This window comes from Phocoena sinus, chromosome 3, assembly GCF_008692025.1.
Source record: "Phocoena sinus isolate mPhoSin1 chromosome 3, mPhoSin1.pri, whole genome shotgun sequence".
Taxonomy (NCBI): Eukaryota; Metazoa; Chordata; class Mammalia; order Artiodactyla; family Phocoenidae; genus Phocoena; species Phocoena sinus.
The window spans coordinates 162,104,389-162,129,220 of record NC_045765.1 but is presented as its reverse complement, the minus strand read 5'-3'; the positions used below and the strand labels follow the sequence as shown (position 1 = coordinate 162,129,220).

Sequence of the window (24,832 nt, the reverse complement as noted above, 5' to 3'; positions counted from 1 at the left end):
GGTTTGGGAAAGTACTGGTAGACTGTCTCTCAACTGGGATTTTTCTGATGTTTTTCTCATAATTAGACTGTGTTTCTGGGAGGAAGACCGCAGAGGTAAAGTGCCATTTTCATTACATCATATCAAGGGTATATACCATCCATGTGATTTATCACTGCTGTTAACCTTGCTCATGTGGCTGAAGTAGTGCTTATCAGTTTTCTTCATTGTGAAGTTACTCTCCCCTCCCTCTTTCCATTTTGTACTCTGGAAGTCGCTAAGTGCAGCCCATAGTTAAGGAGAGGGAATTTCTATTCCATCTCATTGAGGGCAGAGTATCTAGGTAATGATTTTGAAGTTTTCTGCATGGGATATTTGTCTCTTCTCTCTCAATTAGTTACTTATTCCGTCATTGAATTATATCAATATGGACTCATGGATATTTATTTTATACTTTGGGTATAATCAAATATTGCTTTATTTTGCTGTTCAAACTGTTACAGCGTTGGTCACTGGGAGCTCTTTCAGTTGGCTCCCGTGTCCCCATCATTGTTCTGGTTGTTGATTAATTAAAAAAAAATTTTTTTTTTTGAGCCCTTCCTTACCTTCTGGCGCAACAAGATGCTCCAGGCTCTCTTGTATATTTCCTGCCCTAGTCCTAGAGTCAGCCATCCCCCTGAAGAGCCCAGGTTCCTTTTACTGAAGAATGGTGTTAATAACAAGATCTGAGTGCCTGGTGTGCATCTTGCTACAGGAGTGTTATTTCTAAGCCCACTCAGCTGACAGAGCAAGGAAATATATGTACATGTACTAGCCCCTGTAAATATACATATCTGTAAATCTTTCTATATATCCATCTGTATCTATATTAAGCTAAACATGAATTCATACTGATGTTTCCAACTCTAATCCCGTACCACAGGGATCATTCTAGCCTCCCTCTCCAACAGTGAAAAACCTGGTATCCACCACCCACTATTTATTTACTCAATTGTTCATTTGCAGTATACATGTGTACTGGTTTCATCAGTATTCATCAGTTTTGTTTATTGTTTTTTAAAAATCAATCTTGTTTCTCTCTCTCGTTTTCGGCAGCATTGGCTCCTTTAACCTCTGACACCCATAACTTCTGCTCCCTTTGCTTGCAGCCACGTCATAGGCGTTTGTACCTGAATATTTGTCATATGCTGGCTTGACACGGGTCTTCCGTAAAGCTGGATGTCACCTACCCCTCATGTCCTTTGGTCTCCTCAGCCACCATCACCTTCCCCATTCTCTACATTCTGGTGGGGTAGCTGTGAGTCCGCAATCCCATTTTACAGACGAGAAGACGTCCCCCAGGAGTTCAGAGGCTTGATCTGCTCCCTCCGGGACTGGAGTACACAACACCCATTTTCACGATCTCTCTATTCAACAACTATTATGGAGCCCTGTCTACGTGCCGGCGCCCGCGCTGCGCCAACGAGAAACACACCGGTCCCGTGCCGGAGTCAGCCGGCCCCGCGGGCGAGAGCCGCAGTGAACAGCTCAAGCGCCCCGAGGACGGCCTCGCGCAGCACGAGCGAGCGCCCGGCGGGGGGCGCAGTGCTGGGCCTGGAAAGGGCCGCCCTCGCTGGTCAGAGCGCTCCTGCTTCTACCAAGGGTTGCAGCTGCCGGGGAGAAGGAGCAAGACTGAACGCTCCCACAGGCATCCGCCGGCTCTCTGGGCGACCGGCACCCCGGCGCCGCCCCGCCTCTCCCGCCAGGCCCCGCCCACCATAGGCCCCGCCCACCCGCCGAGCCCACGCTCCGGCCCCTGACGATATTCGCCGGAAATTGCCGAAGCCCCTCTTTTTTTTTTTCCTTCCTCTCTCCTTTCCCTGCTCTCCCTTTTCCTTTCACCCGGGTTCCCTCTGCCGTGATTTCCCCCCTCCCCCTCCTTCCTTCCCCATTTGAAATCAAGATGGAGGCTCGCGGCTGCCGCCGGCGCCCGTGATCCCGGAGCTCCCGCCGGCCACGGGCCCCCGCCCTCGCGACTGCGTGTCCGGCACGGTGCGCGCTGCTGCCCGCGCTCCGGCCGGCGCCGCCGAGGCCGTGGCTCCGCGCCCCCGCCCCGCGGCCGGCTCGCGGCTCTCGGGCGGAGTCCTCGTCTATGTGGGCGCGCTCCTCCGGCCGAGCCGCCGCCGTCGCCGCCGCCCGCCGCCGCCCCGGGGCTCTGCGTCCACGCGCCGGGCGCGGGCAGCTGGGCGCTCGGCGCCGCCAGGCCAGGCGCGGAGCGGGCGGCGCGCGGTGCTAGGGGCGCGGGGCCCGAGCCGGGCGCGGCCGCGGGCGCCGCCGCAGCCATGAGCGGCAGCAGCGGCGGCGCCGCCGCCCCCGCCGTGTCCTCCGGCCCCGCCGCCACGGCCAGCGCGGTGAGCTCGGGCTGCGGGGGCGGCGCCGGCGAGGGGGCCGAGGAGGCGGCCAAGGACCTGGCCGACATCGCGGCCTTCTTCCGATCCGGTGAGTGCAACTGCGCCGCTGCCTGCGCGCGCTCCGCCAACCCCGCCGCGGAGGCGCGGTCCGCGGGCCCTGGCGCGCCCGGTGCTCGCCGCCCGTCGGGCCCGGAGCGCGCTCGCCCAGGCCGCTGCCCCGTGCCGGGGCTCCCGGCTCCACACCGGCGGGTCCCGCTGCCTGCGCCTCCCCCCGTGCCGTGGCTCGGCCCGGACGCCGCCGGCTCGCCCTTCCCTGCACCCGCCCCTCGTTCCAGGGTGAAATCTCCCCGTCGCCCGCCCCGGAGGCTACAGCTCCACCGGTTGGGGCGCCGGCTCTTTGTCTCTTTCGAGGGAGGGCCGAGGAGGCGGCGGCGGGGACGGCGAGGGCGGAGGCCCCTGTCCCGGAGGCCGAGAGGACGGGGGCGGCGGGGCCAGGCCCGGGAATGCGGGCTCTCATCTGGGCCCGTCTCCGGGGCTGATTTGTCCCTGGCCCCTCGTCGACCCCGTAAGCCGCCTGGTTTCTTCGCTCGGTCCTCTAGCCTGTCACCTCCCCAGACTCGATCTACACTTCTGGGAAACGGGGCAGCCATGGCACCCGCCGCCCAGGGAGGAGGGGAGGTGGTGGCAGACATGAAGCGTGGCCGGCCGGGCGATGGGTGAGCCATTGTCTCCGGGGGTGCCCCGGGAGGGACATCTGGGAACGTGGTGACCCCAGGGGGCGGCGCGGGGCCGGCACTCGCGGGGCACTGCCTGGGAGGCAGTGCCAGGTGGCCCGGTGTCTCTCGGGCGAGGAGGGGGGTGGCCGCGGGAGAGGCGAGCTTTGCGGCCGGCCCGCGGGGAGGAGGCGCGGGAGGCGTGACAGGGCGTCCCCGGGACCCCGGCGGCGGCGCCTCCTCCCGCCCGGGCCCAGATCCCGCGTGAGCTGGCCCCGCGCCCCGCGTCCCCGAGCCCAGTCCCGTTGGCTGGCGCGTCCGGGCGGCGGCAGCCTCGGGGCCCGCAGCCCGGAGCGCAGCGCCCAGCGGGCCAGGTGCGGGGCAGGGAGGATGCAGACTCGGCGCTGGAGAGCCGAGGAGGGCGGGCCAAGTCGGGGCCGCGGCGGGCGGGCGGGCCCAGGGCGCGTGCGGAGTGCTGGCGGCGGCTCCCGGGAGGACGGCTGGGCCGGGGACGTCGGAGGAGCGGCCTGCGACGGGGCGCGCCCCGGAGGCCGGCGGCTCACGTTCCTTCGTGGCCTCTTTCAAAATCAAGTCGCCAGATTCGGTGAGATCAGTTCGGTAATCCGGGTCACAGGGAGCAGTTTGCAGCGGGAGGGCGATGGTCGGAGGCAGAAGTGAGCAGTGCCGGTGCATCCCTGGTTTAGTACTGTCTTCCCTCTTTTCTTGGTCCTTGTCAGGTGGGGTTACTTTTGAGTCGTTGTAAGAGATTGGTTGTGGCTGGCTGGGAGTGACATACGCCGACTCAACACTGTCAGCTTGGGGTTAATATACTCCCCACTGCGCCCTCTCCCCGCGAGGTCCCCGCAGAAAGCAAAGGTTTAGGAAAACATGAACTCCTTCAAATGAAAGCCTTTTATTTTGTGCAACTAGCCCGATAGAGAAGCCCCGTCTTACCTTTTAATAGCAGACCTGGGACGTCTTCCCTTCATGCCCTGCAGCTAAGTCTAGTATGTCTTCTCACTGTCTTTACCACCTGTCAGAGAATAATGGATTCTGTGCAGAATTCAGCTCCTTTCTCTTAGAAAGGCGCCTGTGCCCTGGTGATGGACTTTTTGGTGCTTTCTGAGACCGGTCTTTCTTATATCTTTATTATGCATAGTAGAGAAATCACTTCTTTCGCTCCGAAGAGCCTCAAAAGACATCAGGTTGGACTGGCTGCTCACAGAAAACTTGCCCCCAGTCAGTGTGGCTGTCCTCAGGCTTTACCTGGCGAGGTAAATCTGTTGGTGGCCATGCCTAGGCCTGTGCTTCTGCTCCTCTGCTTGGTCTCCTGTACATGTTCAGTTTGGGGCCGAGCCAGTCGGTGCTGCCTACAGGTTTATTCCTTTCTTCCTCCTTCCAAAATGGTTGGGCAAACTGCCCCTTTAGTTATCTGACTTGGAATCAGGAACCAGAGCAGATTTTAAGTAGGCAGCAGTTGCGCTGTCCCATCCCAGGGGTAGCGTGGAACATCTTTTAAAAGTGCTTTTCCCTCCTTTGGGCAACTCTGAATCCCTGACCTAGATCTTGGCTCCAGCATCTAGGGCAGTGATATCTGGCAGAGGGAGGGTGGAGAGGAACCATTGATTTGGATTGGTCGGGTGGGATGGGACGAACGTTTAGACAGATGAAGCAGGAGGACCCTGGGTGGGGACCTCACCTGGTAGAATGGCTCAGGCAGGGGTCCTCCTGGGCAGTTCGGGTTGAATGTGGATGGCTGAACAGAGAGGTCAAGTCCGTTAGTAAAATCGAACATTTTTTCCTAAGATGTAGAAACACAGGAAATAGGTTCTCGTTGACTGGGGTGGACAGATCAGGGTGTGAACATTTTCCTAGGGTGTTGTGAGCCTGGTACTTAAGATTGCCAGTCTGACTTAGACAAGGCGTTTCTACTGGTTGCCTTTCATTTCTTGGCCCTGGAACTGTTTGCTTGGCTGCCTTATTTTCTTTCCTCCTTTTTGTTCCTTGTCTGTCCTGCATTAAATTTTATCCTTGTAGTCACTGATTGAAAACTGGTACCCATGGTTGGATGAAAGAAGGAGAATTCAGCTTGATAGAACTTTTAAATAATTAGAGCAGTTCAGGCATAGAAGGGGCCGTCATGATTACTGGACACACTCAAGCAGGGGCACTGCCACCTGCCAGGGTTCGGAGCTGGGTGCTGGGGGCAGGACTCCTGCACTTGGAGAGGGTCTCGGGAGATAGCTCAGGGGCTGTTTCCTCCTTGGATTCCGTAGTTCCCTCTGAGCCCCCAGCACCTAGTGGTTATTCTTCACTTTTCTTTTAAAAAGGCATCACAAATGTGAGCTGGTCAATTTAAAAAAAAATTTGTTTTAAAAATTTTATGGAAGAGGAAGCAGGCTTCTAGGGAGGTTGAATGACTTGCTCAGAGTGGAGCTCCGGTAGAGGTGGGGTCAGGGCCAGGAAGCACGCCCCTGACTCTGGACTTCTTTCCCGGAAGCCTGTCATGGCCGGGACTTTGCCTACATTAGTTCTCAGTCCCACCGGGACCACTCACTTTTATTGCCAGTCTCTTTTGGGGTTCTGTTCTTGTGGCAATAAGTCATTCTTTCAGAGCTTTCCCTTTAACCTTTCTAGAGTGTGTGTGGGGTACTTACATAAATGCATTATTTTTAACCTGCTTGGCATGTTTTAGGTTGGCATTAAATGAATGTGCAGAGAATAAGGGTTTGTGGTTATTATGAAGAGTCACGGCTCATCGTGCTGTGTTCCTTTCATTACTAAATCTTATTCTGGACCCCTGGCTGCAGCGCTTCTCTTTCCAATGGAATATGTGAAGACACTCGAATCTGTTCCTTAGTGAGGGAGCAGTCTGCATATCCTTCTATGTTGATAGAATGGTTTCCTCGTGGAATATCGAGGGAACTTGTCTTTGTATTTATGCTTCTAACACCACTTAAGTAGCTGGCTTCTGAGCTTGTGTTGCTGCTGCTTTGTATATTTAGAAGCCTGGCGGCTTTGGTCTTTGTTAGCACCAATAATAATTATCAGTTGGTCCTTGTTACCCTCAGTGTTTTGAAAGGGAAAGTTGAAGAAAATGAAACTTCATAGTGAATGTTGGTTTCCCCTTTCTCAGTGGCACCGTGAGGCTCAGTTTTAGAGGAGAGCAAAGAGATAGCTGAAAATATCCTGTAAGTGATTTTCAAGAAATCAAAGAGCAGTAAAACAATCATTGAAGGAAACTTTCCGTTGAGACCTTGTAAACTGACTTACTGACATGGAATATTATATTGTTTCCTTTGCGATTTAACCATCCAAGATTCAAGTGAAGATTTAGGTGAAGCCATTTAAACCATTTAAATGATTAACCAAGGTTTAAATGAAGCCAGTGGTTCTGTTTGAGATGGGGCATGGGTTTAAGTATGTTTTTCAAATGTATATTAAAAATACGTGATTAGGGTGGCCTTTTCAGACCTCTTAAATGTTGTGATAGATTTGGGACTTGTTTCTAAGTGAAAGATGTGTTTGGAGCTGTCATAATCTAAATCAGCTCTATCTGATATTTAAGTTTATTTACTTGACTCCTCTACTGAGAAAATTTTCTCTCATATCCTTGGTGGAATTCCAGAGAAAAGTCAAATTCTTACTCAGTACTGCCTAGTAAAGTCACTTATGTTGCTAGGGATGAATTGTGTTTTACTATAAAAAGCAGTCTTAACAACCCCCTTCTTTCCTCCTCGGTTCTATCATGAATTGCTTTTTGTTTCCTTAAGTGCATTGTCTTGACAAATTTTTAGTAGCGCCGCTGGCAGAGCAGTAGCTATTCTGTGGATGGTGAAGAAATGGTTTTGGGTGAGAACCCTACTACATTGCCCTGAAAGGTAGTGGCACCTCTGACGCCGTTGCTCATTTCTTCCTCTTGCGAGTGCTCGGCTGAGTGGACTTGGGTGAACTGACTGGGGTGACTGTGTTGTTTGTCTTGTGGACAGAGATGCTGTCTTTTGTGTCTTCTCCCTGCTTCTCCGCCCCGCTGAAGCCTCACTCGTGGGCAGTGAATAGGATGGGCCCACGGGTGCAGAAGGGGTGAGAGGGATTAGATGGTACAGAGACAGAGTTCTCTTTTGTTCTACTCCAGATTCCGCTGGTGAGCTGTCCAGCAAGCCCTGGGCAAGGGGATGAACATGCATGGGAACCTTCCCAGTGTGCCTTGCGAATGGGAATTCTGGCAGATGTATCGTTATTATTATTCGCCTGGAGCCATTCTGGGTATCGCTATCGCTGTGTCTCTGAATTAGGCCAAGGAGCAGAAAGGAGCAAGGCTGTGTGGATCAGGACCCCGCGGGGTGCCTTCCCCTCTGCCTACTCTCCATGGCCCTGGGCTCCTGTGCCCGCTGTGGAGACACTGCGCGCCCGAGCCTCTGGCTCCTGCCCCTGACACAGTGCTCAGCCTCGACCAGACCGCGATGCCACTCCGTCGCCGCCACTTGAAAAAGAGGAGACCCTGGCTAGAGTTGCCAACGCCGTCTCCCAGCATTGTGGCATCCTCGAGCCTTCTGCGCAGAGGGTCTTGTTTATGGGAACTCTTGCCCCAGCGGTTAATGGTTGGCGAGTGCCTGAGTCTCATCTTCCCTTCTTATTTGGTAATGGAAGCACTCAGTTTGCTTACAGAATAGTCGTTACCTTAATTTCCTCTTTTTTGTTCCCTCTCCACGTAAGGAAGCCCCTGGAAACCCAAGTTCTGAACCACCTGCCCTCTGGGAAAGGTTATATGTCTGGGGCGAGAGCGAGAGTGAGAGTAGGGTGTGTGGACTTTCAAGCGCAAGGTGTAGGGGCTTGAGCTGGAGAAAGGCGTTTCTCTGGGGTTTCTGGGGTTTTTTCCGTGTGAGACCTCCTGGTCAGTCTGGACTATTTGGTCTAATGCCAGATGTGCTCTGGCAATGTGAAACCGCCCTTTGGTGATAAATATACTTGAATTGTAGATTGCTGACTGTTTTGATCAGCCGCACGTCTACTCTTCTCTGGTTGGGGAGGATTGCGGAGTAATCTATAGAGCAGATCTTGTGTTTTGGAAGCATCACACTCTTTGGGCTCTGTCATAAATTGGTACATTTTAACAGTTACCCTGACAGGGGAAGCTTTAATGAAAACGTTAGTGAGCACACAGTAGATTCTTGGTCTAGGGTACTTTGCGTTAGCAGTGTCTGCGTGAGTTCCTCAGGCTTATTTTCTTACAGCTTGTAGCCCTGTTGTGGACAGCGATTAATTGCACTCGGTTTCTCTTCAGGAGGGGTTTCTGCAAGGTCCTGCCAGCTGCATGGCCCTCCCCTCTTTTCCTTCAGTCTCAGGAAGGTACTTGGTATGCTGCTCTGTTCCTGTCCGGCTGCTGGGAAGGGCTAAGGCCCTTTGCTGTCTGCTGTGGTTGTTAGCATTAAAAGGAGTAGGTGTGAACAGATAAACTGGTACATCCATTCAGTTGATGCTGAGTGAAGGAAGCCTGTTTCAAAAGGCTACATAGGGTTCCACTTGTATGACATTCTCAAAAACATAGAATTGCAGGGACAGAGAACAGATTGGTTGATTGCCAGGAATTAGCGGTGGGGAGAGCATGACCACAGAGGGGCAGTGTAAGGGGCATTTTGAGGGATGATGGAACTGTTTTGTATCCTGGCTGTGGTGGTGATTCTATATATTAAAATTCATAGAACTGTACATGGAGAAAAGAATCCAGTTGTACTGTATTGTAACGTAAAACATAACATTAAAAAAGAAAGGCTAACCACAAACTGGGGGAGAACATTTACATTACAAATCAGACAAAGAATTATATATATAGGATTAAAAAAAGGCTTCCTCAAATCAATAAGGAAGGCAGTCCAAAAGGGAAGTAGACAAACAGACAATTCAAAGTACAAAATGGCCAACACATATTCAAGGAAATGCAAATAAAAACTGTGAGATACCAACAAAAGTCAAATCTAATAGAAGTCACTTATCTAGGTGAACTTGAACAAAACTGAGTTATTTTAGAAAGATTTTTTATTGATTTTAAGGATAGTAAGAGTCAGAGTGACCTCGGTGGGACCAAACTTCCTGAAACGTCTAGGGGTCACCTAGAGAGACTTTGAAGATAGTTACGGGGAAGTAAAGATCTTTTCTTGGATTCTGTAAGAAGCGTAACTTGGGAGTCCATTTGGCATATAAGTCAAGTCTGTGGACTTAAAAAAACTATCAGTCACCTGCTTCCAATTTTCCCACTCCAGTGAGTTTTGCTGCTGTCCAGATAGAAAAAGAGTAGCACATGCAGGTGGTCTGCTGTGCCTGGACATTCCTGGTGTTAAAGAAGGAATTTCTAGGAATAAGTTTCATTTGGGGGAGGGGGCGTTGTTCCTGCATTAATACCTATGTGAGGTCATTTGCCCTCTGTTCATGGACCTTCCTGTATGTAATTGACTCTGAAGCTCTGTGTTTTCGCCGTGTTGACGGTTAATAAATGAATTTATAAAGTGTTAGTTTCCCCACTTAAGACTCATAACCATAAGATAAAGCTGAACTTGAGAAAAACACAATTCAAATTTAAAAGTATGATCCTCAAATATTTTTAGATAGGTTTTGTTGGTGTCTTGTTTTTCTTTGTGTGTGTGTATGTGTGTGTGTGTGTGTATCTTGGAAAAGTCATAAAACACCCCACTTTGGAATTCTGTGGAATGGGTGGTTTCAGTGCAAGAAGAAATGAATATATCAGAGACTGATTTAAAAAAAATATATTTATCTATTTTTGGCTGCATTGGGTCTTCATTGCTGTGCGCGGGCTTTCTCTAGTTGTGGCGAGTGGGGGCTACTCTTCGTTGCCGTGTGCGGGCTTCTCACTGCGGTGGCTTCTCTTGTTGCAGAGCACAGGCTCTAGGTGCGCGGGCTTTAGTAGTTGCGGTACGCGGGCTCAGTAGTTGTGGCTCGCGGGCTCTAGAGCCCAGGCTCAGTAGTTGTGGTGCACGGGCTTAGTTGCTCCGCGGCACGTGGGATCTTCCCGGACCAGGGCTCGAACCTGTGTCCCCTGCATTGGCAGGCAGACTCTCAACCACTGTGCCACCGAGGAAGTCCCACAAAGACTGATACTTGAAATCTATCTTAAAAGAACCCATGTTTCTTAGTATATGTGAAGAGACATGTATAAATGACGTGTGTTTTAACTTTAATTTGAAATTTATGCCTATGAAAAGTCTGTGAGAGTTTGGTCAAAACAGTATCGATTTACAATTGTTTTCCGTCGTTGATTCCTTTTACTTCACTTCCTCTTCTCGCGCTGACCCACATCTTCAGGGATTCCTTTTTCCTTCATTGCTGCTGCTGTTGAACCCCATGTCTGCAAACCCAAGCAGGGTACTCCTGGGCCATTTGGATTCTGAAAGGTGTATGTTTTCTTACTTGCTTTTACTGTTAGTTAATCCTTGTCCTTCATGGCAGATGTGCTAGGATCTTCAGGAATAACAAAATACATGTTGTTTTTTGGATAACTTTATTAGTTTAGCTTTTAAATGATAAGGACCAAAAAGTACAATTCCTCTATCATTCATTCTGAAGGTGCACACAAATATATTGGGAAGCAATACTTTGATTAGAATGTTGCTGTAAGTATTTCTACTGAACTAGAGTCACTCATACAGTGAAATCTCTAAAGTTTAAATTGTCTGGTATTTTGGCATCCTAATAACGAACAGATTCCTCATGTCTAATACTAAACAAATAGATGTTTCTTGCTTGTAGGTAGCTTTTTTTTTTTTTTAATTCATGATTATGAGAAATCCCTCCAGCCATCTCTGCCCTTTTCAGGACCACAGTGATGATAGCTGGCATGCAAGGGACCGTTACTAGCTCCAAAAAGCCAGATTGCACAGAGGCAGAGTATGTTTCACACATTTATTTCGGAGTTATTTCACCTCCATTGAAATGTTGTTGCACTGTCCTGATATATCTTGGGTTCAGGAACGTTGAGAACCGGTGCTAATTCGATGGTTTCCAGGCCAATCTGTTTGCTTCACGTGACAGTTCCGTTCACGTGTCCCTGGACGGGAGCCTCTGGGAGAGCAGCTCCTCACGGGACTAGTGAGCTTCAGCGTTTTCTTAGCTGGCTGTGTACCTGTTTCTTTCCTGATATTTAACCGCAGTCTGAGAGATGCAGGATCTGCAGGGTTCGCTGTCGGGCATCTCTCGTCTCCATGGCATTGCTTATAGGTCCTGTCTCAGCTCTGCTGGTCGCTGAACACACAGAAGGAGACGGCCTGTTGGTGAGATGGGACCTGCCCCCCTGAACCAAATTACTGGAAACCTTTGACTGTAGACCCTTAATGCAGGATTAAGGTGGGATGATGGTAGATTTCCCGTGACAGCTTGCAGTGTGGATCGGGGGCTGTTTTGGGGGCAACTAGGATGATGGGCAGTCTTGGAACAGCCCTCTGCCTCTGCACGAGCTTTGCTGTAACCTAAATCTTTAGCAGCAGCTGTCAGATCAGCGTGGGAGGGAGGACCCCCAGCCGTCAGGGGTCAGGTAACACCTTTGGAATTAGGCTCCATAAGCGGGTAAAACAAGTGCATCCGGAAAGCAGTAACCTGCTTGTAAGGTCAGAGGATGATATTTAAAAGAGGTTTATTTTCTTGTCTCCACATGTTATTAATGCCAGTCCTGTCCTTCAAGAAAACCTGGTAAAGTCTTTCTCTTAACTGTTATCTCTGCTGCTGCTACCATCTGAGTGCCTGTGATTCGAGATGCTGTGCAGGTGTTTTATATACATTTTCTTATGTAAAATCAAATCCCCCTTCCAGCAGGTGGATGCTATTTCTGGGTTAGGATGAGGATCTCAGCCTCTGGGGAGGTTGAATGACTGCCCCAGTTTGCACTGCTTGTAGGGGCTGAAGCTGGAATTTAAACCCATGGCTGCCAGACCACAAAGCCCCGACATGCCCTTTGCTTCCCTGATGGAGGGAGAGAGTAGAAATGACCCTCACTCTGTATAGCATCCCACAAGGTACTGTGTTGTAACTTTCAGATTTTTAAAACTGAATATGTATATCTTTGTGTGTTGAGGATGGAAGCTGTAATTTAAAAGTCTCACACCAAACAAAGGTGGAATGAAAGATTCCAGGATAGAGCAAGCATTTTTTTCACGTTGGTCTGAGCCCTATAATTTAGCTTCTATGCCTTTCCTTTTGTCACCTAATTAAAAATGATGTTCCTTTTTACATAAATAACCCTGGTAAGCCCAGCTTTCCCACTGAGGTGTATTGAGTTTTCCTGGCTCCCAGCTGTTTCTGTCTGGGGAGGACTCCTGTGGAAGTGCTGGTCCCTGTTTCTCTGGCTGTGGACTTGGCCGGGGAGGAAGTCTCTGCGGCGGTCAAGGTCAGCTTTCAAGGTTAGCGGAGGGAGGTTTGGGAAGGGCGGGGAGAGGCTGGCCGGGGAGGGAAGTTTTTTCAGCGGGTTGATGTGTGTGACACCTTATAAAGATTACTGGGGCTTCCTTTCTGAGTGAAGAAGGGAGCCCGGGTGGGGGAGTGGGGAGGGGCCAGAAGCTGTTAAAGCTGCTTTGTCCGGGACAGTTTTATTATAAGGTGGGTGTGGTCACTCCTGGGTTCTTTCTGTGTAGCTATTTTGTTGCAGCCACTCATGTCTTTGCTGTTATTCATGGAAATGTGCCCATAGATGATGAATGTTGTGGTCATGGGGAATAGATTTATTTTCCACCGTCCTCTTTTAGTGAGATAAGTCTTGGGCATGTGTTCTAGGCTTTCCTACATGTGGGGTGCATTTTCGTCGGTCACACCTCATCCCGCCCTCCCCAAACTGTAGCCTGATTTTATGCGATGCTTCAGGTTTACTGCACGTGCAGGTCCCAGCAGCATTTCCACACTGGGAACATGATCAGTTTTCATGTGTCTCTGAGTAACTCCACATCTTCCTTGGACTTTTACTATTTCAGTCAGAGGATGGTTGAAATGCTGTTGTCTTGGATGTAGACATTATATAACCGGAAGGTGTATTGTACTCTTAAAATCTGCTTTTCATTTCCTCCTGGTTTACTCAAGGAGTTTCTAAGTTTCAGGTTTTTTCATTTTTGTTTAATTCTCGCTTTTAAAAAATGTCTAGAATTACAAAAGTAGCATTGGCCTGCTGTTTAATGGGAGAGTGTGTGCTTTTGACATGCTATTTTAGCTTATCTTTGATTTTAAACCAACAAAGGAGGTACAAGGCTGAAATCCATATCAACTTAGTCAAATTGAGATTTCACTGTATGTATCATTTTTTGGCTGTTTCGTTGGTTCATGTCTTCATTGTTGATTACATTTAAAGTTTGTTGAGGTTTTCTTTTTGGGGGGCGGGAGCAGGTAAGTTTGCTTTGAGAAGCCAGTATTCGTGTTCAAAGAACTCATATTCCCCAGTTGTTACTATTTCACCTCAGGTGCATCACCTACCCCTCCCCTCCCCACGCCCCTCTAGATACACACACACATACACATACATATATATTTTGTATATATTAAATTTACATATTACTTTGTTTCTGAACCATTTGAGAGTAAGTTGCAAGGTGATGGTCCCCTTATCTGTAAAAGGTGGCTCGATAGTAGTGTCTGAGAGCAAGGACATTCTCTTACAATAGTGACCCAAATCGTTAATTTTGATGTAATATTATTATATAAATCTGCTGACTTTACTAAAATTTTACCAGTTCTTCCAGAAACTGTTGGCGTTTAAAAAAATATTGGTGGCCCAGCACTCTATCCAAGACCACATATTACATTTAGTTGTCATGTCTCTTTGGTTTTAATTTGGAACATCTCCCCAGCCTGTCTCTTCTGTTACTTTGACATTTTTGAAGATTCTAGTCACTTCTTTGGAAGACTGTCCCTTGGTTTGGGTTGTATGATTCCTAGGTTCAGGTCGTGCACTTCTGGCAATAAGGGCTGTGTCCTTCCCCGAGTGCCCTGTCAGGGACACAGCTGTCAGCTGCCCCATTGTGGGACGTTTGTTCAGTTTGGTCATTTGATTTAGGTGGCGACTACCAGGTTTCTCCACTGTATTTTTCCCTTGTAATTAGTGTCTTGTGGGGAGATAATTTGAGACTATGTAAAATCCTGTTCCTTTCCCGACTTTCATTTGCTGGTTGTCTCCGTTAATGGCTTTTGCCTGAATCAGTGATTACTATGATGGTTACAAAATGGTGATTTTTCTAACTTCATTATGTCTTCTGTATTTCGTTGGTTTTCGACCATAAGGCAGAGCCTTTCCTTCTGCCCTACTTATTTATTTATATAAGTGTGACCTCATGAATTCCTGTCTTATTCAGTGGGTTATAATCCTTTGTTATCATTATTTAGTTTGATGCTTAACTTGTCCGAGATCTGGCCATGATGTCCTTTCAGGCTGGCTCCTTTATCTTCTGTGACATGTTCCCATCATTTTTGGGGCACTTTGTTATTTTCTGACACAGTAAAATATTCCAGGCTTATGTTGTCCTTTCCTTACTCCAACCCTGAAATCAGCTGTTCCTCCAAGGAGCCCTGGTTCATTTTAGCAGGAAACAGCATTAAGAAACTCAGTCTGGGCACTAAGTGTACTTACTGCTACAGGGGTTTCATTGCTTCTAGAACCTCTCAGTCCACAGAGCTAGGAAGTGGGGAGTACGTATGTGTGTATGTCCACACATACATGTATGTACACCCACACACACAATGTCACATGCACACGTGCCGCTTTTTCTGCACCTGTCTGTCTAGAATAAAAACCATGATTTGCTACTCGTGCCTTCAATTCCAGTCCAGTACTACAAACTGCATTTCAGTCTTGCCCTTCCCAGATTTGTAACTCCTTTCTCTGATGGTGAAGGCTCTTTTTATCCTCAGTGTCTTTGCTGATTTACTCAGTCCTAGAAAATGCAGTAAGCAGTTTCAGAATGCTGAGCAATACCACTGTGATTAAAAGGAACCTACATCTTCAAGTTGAAACTGTTCAAATCGGCAGTTAGTGGTCAGCTTCTGTTCAGCTCTTTGCCTTGTCACTTAGTCACCCAAAGAAAACAGATGAAGTCATGCCTGGAACTCCCCTGAGGCATGTTTAAGAAAAGAGCTGCCAGACTCCATCAACAGCTCACTTTCTGGAGATGTGGAAGTGCAAAATTGAAAAATAAGGAGTTTCCAAAAAAGAAAGGGAGATCGATTTCTAATAAGTATGGTTTATAAAGCTGACACCTGTTGTGGGAAAAACACTTTATCATCTTCATTTCCATATACTAATTGCTGGAAGAGAGGAGGAAAAAGGAAAGTGTTGAGATAATAAGAATGAATGAGGAGACGTGAGGGATGGCCTGGGACCAGGTGTCTGTTAGGATGAGGATGGAGCAGTGGTGGGCCTTTCACAGGAATCCATCACATGCTCCGAGTAGGGGGAGGAGCTGAGTCCCTCTGGAGTAAGTCATGAGTCACGACTTGGGAGACCTGCTTGCTGCCCTTCATTGACCAAATGTTTCTTCCCAGAAACCACCTGCAGTAAATTTCATGCCGCTATGTAGTGTCTGCTGTAGCGCGGGGTTTCTGGGACGTGTGTGTGTGCACTCAGTTCCAGAAACCGTAGACCACTGGGTGCAGATCTTTCTTATGTTACAGGCAAAGTGAATATTGGCTGTTCAGTGTTTTGCTCCATTAAATGATGACATAGAACTTGGGCCCTTGATTTGGGGAGACAGTCTCGATTTCATACATTGTGTTCTGTATTTTCTGTGACTGTCCTCATGCTTGTCAGAGTGTGCTGTGGAATATTTAGCCTCTGGACCTCTACAGGCCCTTCCTACAACTAGACATTTTAGCAAGAAGAATCATAATTTGCTTATTAATGTTTTAAGGGTGAAAGCTTTTTGATTTAGAAAACTTGGAGAGTAAAAGGTCATGATTGCTAATTGGTCAAGCATTCTGGGGAAGGACTTGGGTGCTGAAGACGTTCTGGAATTAGCTAGTGGTGATGGTTGTACACATTGTGAATAAACTAAACCCCACTGAATGATACACTTTAAAAGGGAAAATTTTATAGTATGTGAGTTACATATCAATAAAAAAACGTTATGGCTAAATTGGCAATATTTCAGATTCTTGAACAGCTTCATTTATTGTGTGCTTAAGCCACCAGCTGTTTAATTTTCATAGCCCTCTGCAAGGTAGGCAGTGACATCCAATTTTATACCTGAGGTAGGGGACTTAGCGAGGGCTTTTAACTTCCTGTAGGTTAGTAGCTAGTAGGGGTGGCCAGGAGGATGCTGAGCGCAGTGTTTGTTCTCCCCCAGGTGGGTGTCCCCGGTGGAAAGCAGATTCCTGCGGATGGTTTCTCCCGCTGCGCCATGCGTATCACACTGAGGTATGTGACACCGTCCAGGGAGCTTTCTATGTCCCTTTTTTTGGTGTCAGGGAGAGGAAAAATAAGTCACTCCTCTTTGAAGGAGGGCGTTGAGGATAAGATCTGGTTGGGCTCCAGTTGTGATTTGATGGTACCTTTGGTAATTTCTTAGGAAGCGTTGGATTAACTGTCCCGTTGAAAATTTCAGGGAGTCTCAGTCAAAAAGAAAAGGACGGACTTTGCTTCCCAGTAAGTGGTGTATCTGGGGACAGAGAAGGGCACACCTGAAGTGGTTCAAGCCGGTGATACTTAGTCTCCCTCGTAGCCTCCTGGGGGAGTTGAAGGGAGAGGAGCTCTGCGCTCTGCTCCTACTGAGCATGGCCTGGACATTAACAGTTGCACGCAGTGTCCTCCTGCTCCTGTGAGCTCTGTATTTTTTTTTTATGCGGTACGCGGGCCTCTCACTGCCGTGGCCTCTCCCGTTGCGGAGCACAGGCTCCGGATGCGCAGGCTCAGCGGCCATGGCTCACGGGCCTAGCCGCTCCGCGGCATGTGGGATCCTCCCGGACCGGGGCACGAACCCGTGTCCCCTGCATCGGCAGGCGGACTCTCAACCACTGCGCCACCGAGGAAGCCCGAGTTCTGTATTTTTGAACATTGGAGTCAGCTCTGCTCACTCGCATACACGACCAGGAGTACGTGTTAGAACTCCAAGACTGAAACCGTATTAATTTGCATAAAATTGCATATGCTCTGTTCAAGAATTTTCATTGTGCCTGTTTTAGAATTGAGTTGATACTTCATAGAGAGTATGTTAGCGTCACTTAAAAGGAGATGTCTCAGAAGAATTTGTGTGGCTTTGAAATTACTTTTGGGCGAGGTCCCTGAAAGAAAGGAACCACTGAAGACTTTCATTCTTTTTAGCATTTTGAAACTGTTTCTCCTGATTATATACATTAAAAACGTGTAGGGCTTCCCTGGTGGCGCAGTGGTTGAGAGTCCGCCTGCCGATGCAGGGGACACGGGTTCGTGCCCCGTTCCGGGAAGATCCCACATGCCGCGGAGCGGCTGCGCCCGTGCGCCATGGCCGCTGAGCCTGCGCGTCCGGAGCCTGTGCTCCGCAACGGGAGAGGCCACGGCAGTGAGAGGCCCGCGTACGCAAAAAAAAAAAAAAAAAAAAAACGTGTAAAGCAGGTTGGGGTTTTTGTCTGCTTTGTAGCATGCCTGCAAGGGGACCAGAGGTCTGGTGGAACGAGAGCCTTCCTCCTGCTGGGTGGTGACCTTTTTATGATGTTTGGCCTGTCGTCTTTGTTTCTCAGTTTCAAATGCCCAGCTCAGAATTGCTTAGCACTTGAAGTGGTTTTCATCTTCAAAGGACTTTATGGGCATTATTTAATATACATGGCACTGTGTAATGAATGAGCTGTTTATCCTTTGAGCAGTGTCAGTATGCCAGGTGCCATACAGCTGGAGAAGACAAAAATAATATTCTGTCCGGTGGGAGTTTGTATTCTAAAGAGGCAAGGTGATTAGGCAGATTCTCTCTTTTGGCCTCTTTTTAAAAATGTGCTGGGGAATAATGTAGAAATTAAAATTATAAGAGGTGATCAGCTAGCTCAAGTCCACCTAATTGGAATTGCTCTCAAGGTGAAAATGAAATTTGAGATGCTCTTAAAAAAGACCTAGTCTATTATCTCTCACTTATCACACATTTTTTGACATACATAGTATTTTTCCTGTTTACAGATGAGGATTTTGCTAAAGCTAGGGCAGATTCATTTTTAATTCTCTTTATACCACCCCCAAATCCTGTTTTTCTTTACCTGGTGTAGGGATGTGCTTTGCAACCAAGGCTGCGTGTGAGCCACAAACGCAGTTTTCTGAGTTTCCGACTGGCTCAGTCCATCCATCCTAGCTGGGCTGGCTGGCCTCAAGGGAAGCTTCTGGACCGCTTGCCCCGTCAACCTCTCGAAGGCCCATCGCACACCCCACGCTGTGTATGTGTGCTTGCCCCTGTCTGTGTGTTTGGTGTTCCGCCCTCTTCCTGGTTTTCCTATAACTGACTGAGCTCAAGCATCACTTCCTTTAGGAAACCACCTGTCTGTCTTCTGGCCTCCCTGGCCATCAGTGTTGGCGTAGTACCTTGTGTAGACCGTGTTCTGGTTCTGGGTCTTTGGGTCGTAATTGTTTCCCGTGAGTGTGGGCTGCTGGGCCTCTGGGCCTGGGCAAGCTCCAAGGAGAGGCAAAGTAAATGCCTGTTGTGATTTATACCGGTGGTTCCTTAACCCAGACTGTATCAGAATCACCTAAAAAGTTAAAAAGAATTACAAATCTCCAGCGATTCTCATTTAGTAGTTCTAGAATAGGGCCCTAGAATCTGTATTTTGAAAAAGCCTTACTGGTAACTCAGATGCACAGCTAGGAAGAGGAACCTCTGAGTTATGCCGAGGTGCACATATTGGTTATGGGTTATGGGGCCGTGGCCAGTTTTGGGTAAGGTATGATACGTGCGATGTGCAGAACCATTTCACTTACATGCCTGGAGGGAATGGAGAACGTGAATGTGGTCCGTTTATGACGGGACATCCTTCCTGAAGGAGAAGACTCTGGCTCATTGAGGAGCTTGCTGACCAGTCTGGTTTTCTGTTGTGTGAACAGACTGAGTGCACGATTGGCCCACCAAACTTGCATTTGTAGTCACCGTGTTGCCACAGAGATGTTATGTAGTATTGAAGGAGATTAGAGAAATCACATCGTAAATTATCAGAACAGATGACTTGTAATTTAACACTCTCCTAGCTCGTATTTTTTGTACTGGTACTTGAGAACACTTGAAAATATCTCTTCTTACTTTGTTTTTCACCTTTAAAAATGGCAGAGTTCATACCATGATTTAAAATGGAGATAATGTATGCCACACATACAGTATACAATGGCAGTGATGCAAAGTGGGGAGAATATTTAAAGCATTTTGGGAGTGGCCTCTTTACCTCTGCTTTTAGAACTCACACATGATTTGCAGCTTTTTTTTTTTTTTTTTTTTGGTCCACTTAGAGATTTCATACTCTCCCTTATTATTTTGATAGCACTAGTCAGGGCTAATTTTTATCTCCTGGCTTGACAGTAAAAGTAATATCACAAGATCGTATAGATTCAGGCAACATACTCACTTTCAAGGTGTTTTGTATGTGATCAACAATGTAAAGGGTATTTTCCATAAGAGGACCTTTTTCCTGTTCTAATCTATGGACTGATTGATGTGCAACACTTAAAGACTGCATCCCTCATCAAGGACAGTTATTCTTTGTCTCTTGCAGGGAACTGCAGCTTCACTGGAGTTCTGGAGTGTGCACATGGGTATGCCCACACACACACACACACACACACACACACACAAACACACACACTTGTAATTTACATTGTGTACATGATCAGAGTGGATACATGTCTAAACCACTTCAAATTAGGAAATGACAATCCTATTAGTGTAATTTAAAATTCAGTAAAGCTTACTTTGATTTTTACGTACTTGCAGTTACACGAGAACATAATTTTTAGATACTCTTTTTAAGTCTCACATTCCTAAAGTATTCAGGAGTCTTCACAGGCTATGCCTACATACATTTTCATGACTCTCCTTTGTCATTTGCTGTATGTTAACAGTGATTGGCAAAAAAAATTAACAAGTAAGTTTTCTAGTCCCCAGACCATTCCTGACTTGCTTATATGTCAATGTGTGTGTTTTAAGCTGAGTCCAGACATTAACAGTACAGGGCACTTCTCTTTGAATCTTTCTCTGCCTGTATAAGTACTTTTTATGAGCCTGTGCTGCTCGTACCAGTGATGGTTTCTGATGCTACTCAGCGGTGGAACAGGTAGGTCAGTTGTGAACCCAGCTCTGTTGGATGTAATAATTCCTTTAGGGTGAATCATTCAGGTGACGTAAGTGTATTGACACCTCTGTGTCAGTGCTAGGGAAAAAAAAAACTTGTTAATTATATCGAAAAGCATCTGAAAAATAATCTTATCAGAGGCCTCAGAGCCGTTACAGGAGTGAGGTGGGAAATGTGGGATTAAGCCCTAATTTCCTTTTTTTAAAATGCCCTAATATTCATTTATTTATTTAACAACTTTATTGGAGTATAATTGCTTTACAATGGTGTGTGTGTTTCTGCTGTATAACAAAGTGAATCAGCTATACATAAACATATATCCCCATATCTCCTCCCTCTGGTGTCTCCCTCCCACCCTCCCTATCCCACCCCTCTAGGTGGTCACAAAACACCGAGCTGATCTCCCTGTGCTGTGTGGTGGCTTCCCACTAGCTATCTATTTTACAGTTGGTAGTGTATATATGTCCATGCCACTCTCTCACTTCGTCCCAGCTTCCTCTTCCTCATGTCCTCAAGTCCATTCTCTACGTCTGCATCTTTATTCCTGTCCTGCCCCTAGGTTCTTCAGAACCTTTTTTTTATTTTTTATTTTTTTAGATTTCATATATATGTGGTAGAATACGGTATTTGTTTTTCTCTTTCTGACTTACTTCACTCTGTATGACAGTCTCTAGGTCCATCCACCTCACTGCAAATAACTCCATTTCATTTCTTTTTATGGCTGAGTAATATTCCATTGTATATATGGGCCACATCTTCTTTATCCATTCATCTGTCGATGGACACTTAGGTTTCTTCCATATCCCGGCTACTGTAAATAGAGCTGCAGTGAACATTGTGGTACATGACTCTTTTTGAATTGTGGTTTTCTCAGGGTATATGCCCAGTAGTGGGATTGCTGGGTCATATGGTAGTTCTATTTTTAGTTTTTTAAGGAACCTCCATACTGTTCTCCATAGTGGCTATATCAATTTACATTCCCACCAACAGTGCAAGAGGGTTCCCTTCTCTCCATACCCTCTTGAGCATTTACTGTTTGTAGATTTTTTGATGATGGCCATCCTGACAGGTATGAGTGACACCTCATTGCAGTTTTAATTTGCATTTCTCTAATGATTAGTGATGTTGAGCATCCTTTCATGTGTTTGTTGGCAATCTGAATATCTTCTTTGGAGAAATGTCTACTTAGGTCTTCTGCCCATTTTTGGATTGGGTTGTTTGTTGTTTTGATATGGAGCTGCATGAGCTGCCTGTGTATTGTGGAGATTAATCCTTTGGCAGTTGCTTCATTTGCAAATATTTTCTCCCATTCTAAGGGTTGTTATTGCATTTTGTTTATGGTTTTCTTTGCTGTCCAAAAGCTTTTAAATTTCATTAGATCCCATTTAAAAATTTTTGTTTTTAGTCCCGTTTCTCTAGGAGGTGGGTCAAAAAGGATCTTTCTGTGATGTATGTCACAGAGCGTTCTGCCTATGTTTTCCTCTAAGGGTTTTATAGTGTCTGGCCTTATATTTAGGTCTTTAATCCATTTTGAGTTTATTTTTGTGTATGGTGTTAGGGAGTGTTCTAATTTCATTCTGTTACATATAGTTGTCCAGTTTTCCCAGCACCACTATTGAAGAGGCTGTCTTTTCACCATTGTATGTTCTTGCCTCCTTTATCAAAGATAAGGTGACCATATGTGCATGGGTTTATTTCTGGGCTTTCTATCCTGTTCCATTGATCGATATTTGATCGATATTTCTGTTTTTGTGCCAGTACCATACTGTCTTGATTACTGTAGTTTTGTAGTAGAGTCTGAAGTCGGGAGCCTGATTCCTCCAGCTCCAGTTTTCTTTCTCAAGATTGCTTTGGCTATTCGGGGTCTTTTGTGTTTCCATACAGACTGTGAATTTTTTGTTCTAGTTTTGTGAAAAATGCCATTGGTAGTTTGATAAGGATTGCATTGAATCTGTAGATTGCTTTGGGTAGTTTACTCATTTTGACAATGTTGATTCTTCCAATCCACGAACACGGTATTTCTCTCCATCTGTTTGTATCATCTTTAATTTCTTTCATCAGTGTCCTATAGTTTTCTGCATACAGGTCTTTTTTCTCCTTAGGTAGGTTTATTCCTAGGTATTTTTTTCTTTTTGTTGCAGTGGTAAATGGGAGTGTTTCCTTAATTTCCCTTTCCGATTTTTCATCATTAGTGTATAGGAATACAAGAGATTTCTGTGCATTGATTTTATATCCTGCTGCTTTACCAAATTCATTGATTAGCTCTAGTAGTTCTCTGGTAGCATCTTCAGGATTCTCTATGTATAGTATCATGTCATCTGCAAACAGTGACAGTTTTACTTCTTTTTTTACCATTTGGATTCCTTTTATTTCTTTTCCTTCTCTGATTGCTGTGGCTAAAATTTCCAAAACTATGTTGAATAATAGTGGTGAGAGTGGACAACCTTGTCTTGTTCTTGATCTTAGAGGAAATGGTTTCAGTTTTTCACTGTTGAGAACGATGTTGGCTGTGGGTTTGTCATATATGGCCTTTATTATGTTGGGGCAAGTTCCCTCTATGCCCACTTTCTGGAGGGTTTTTATCGTAAATGGGTGTTGAATTTTGTCGAAAGCTTTTTCTGCATCTGCTGAGATGATCGTATGGTTTTTATCCTTCAGTTTGTTAATATGGTGTATCTCATTGATTGATTTGTGTATATTGAAGAATTTTTGCATTGCTGGGAAAAATCCCATTTGATCATGGTGTACGATCCTTTTAATGTGCTGTTGGATTCTGTTTGCTAGTATTTTGTTGAGGATTCTTGTGTCTGTGTTTATCAGTGATATTGGCCTGTAGTTTTCTTTCTTTGTGACATCTTTGGTTTTGGTATCAGGGTGATGGTGGCGTCGTAGAATGAGTTTGGGAGTGTTCCTCCCTCTGTTACATTTTGGAAGAGTTTGAGAAGAATGGGTGTTAGCTCTTCTCTAAATGTTTGATAGAATTCGCTGTGACATCATCTGGTCCTGGGCTTTTGTTTGTTGGAAGATTTTTAATCACAGTCTCAATTTCCGTGCTTGTGATTGGTTTGTTTATACTTTCTATTTCTTCCTGGTTCAGTCTCAGAAGGTTTTGCTTTTCTAAGAATTTGTCCATTTCTTCCAGGTTGTCCATTTTATTGGCATATAGTTGCTTGTCGTAATCTCTCATGATCCTTTGTATTACTGCAGTGTCATTTGTTACTTCTCCTTTTTCATTTCTAATTCTATTGATATGTGTCTTCTCCCTTTTTTCTTGATGAGTCTGGCTAGTGGTTTATCAATTTTGTTTATCTTCTCAAGGAACCAGCTTTTAGTTTTATTGATCTATGCTGTTGTTTCCTTCATTTCTTTTTCATTTATTTCTGATCTGATCTTCATGATTTCTTTCTTTCTGCTAACTTTGGGGGCTTTTTGTTCTTCTTTCTCTAACTGCTTTAAGTGTAAGGTTAGGTTGTTTATTTGAGATGTTTCTTGTTTTTTTTTTTTTTTTTTTTTTCGTTACATGGGCCTCTCACTGTTGTGGCCTCTCCCATTGCAGAGCACAGGCTCCAGACGCACAGGATCAGCGGCCATGGCTCACGGGCCTAGCCGCTCCGCGGCATGTGGGATCTTCCTGGACCGGGGCACGAACCCGTGTCCTCTGCATCGGCAGGCAGACTCTCAACCACTGTGCCACCAGGGAAGCCCTGTTTCTTGTTTCTTGAGGTAGGATTGTATTGCTATAAACTTCCCTCTTAGAACTACTTTTGCTACATCCCCATAGGTTTTGGGTCATCGTGTTTTCATTTTCATTTGTCTCTAGGTATTTTTTGATTTCCTCTTTGATTTCTTCAGTGATCTCTTGGTTATTTAGGAGTGTATTGTTTAGCCTCCATGTGTTTTTTTCACAGATATTTTCCTGTAATTGATATCTAGTCTCATAGCATTGTGGTCAGAAAAGATACTTGATACAATTTCAGTTTTCTTAAATTTACCAAGGTTTTTTTTGTGACCCAAGATATGATCTATCCTGGAGAATGTTCCATGAGCACTTGAGAAGAAAGTGTATTCTGTTGTTTTTGGATGGAATGTCCTATAAATATTAATTAAGTCCATCCTGTTTAATATGTCACTTAAAGCTTTTGTTTCCTTATTTATTTTCATTTTGGATGATGTGTCCTTTGGTGAAGGTGGGGTGTTAAAAGTCCCTTACTATGATTGTGTTACTGTCGGTTTCCCCTTTTATGGCTGTTAGTATTTGCCTTATGTATTGAGGTTCTCCTATGTTGGGTGCATAAATATTTACAATTGTTATATCTTTTTGGATTGATCCCTTGATCATTATGTAGTGTCCTTCTTTGTCTCTTGTAATAGTCTTTATTTTAAAGCCTATTTTGTCTGATATGAGAATTGCTACTCCAGCTTTTTTTAAATTTCCATTTGCGTGGAATATCTTTTTCCATCCCCTCACTTTCAGTCTGTATGTGT

General features: G+C 46.2%; 1 protein-coding gene across 5 annotated transcripts in view; it reads left to right on the top strand.

Moving 5' to 3' along the window:
* The first annotated feature begins 1,911 nt into the window (after positions 1-1,911).
* TRIO (trio Rho guanine nucleotide exchange factor) overlaps positions 1,912-24,832 on the top strand; it is a 374,356-nt gene continuing 351,435 nt past the window's right edge. For 4 of the 5 annotated variants that reach the window (XM_032626732.1, XM_032626735.1, XM_032626737.1 and 1 more), the window contains exon 1: positions 3,463-3,686. In XM_032626732.1, the coding sequence (XP_032482623.1) occupies positions 3,473-3,686 (214 nt within the window). In that variant the 5' untranslated portion in view covers positions 3,463-3,472. Of the gene's footprint in view, positions 2,458-3,462; positions 3,687-24,832 lie in introns of those variants that run through there. The other variant, XM_032626733.1, reaches the window with a different exon arrangement.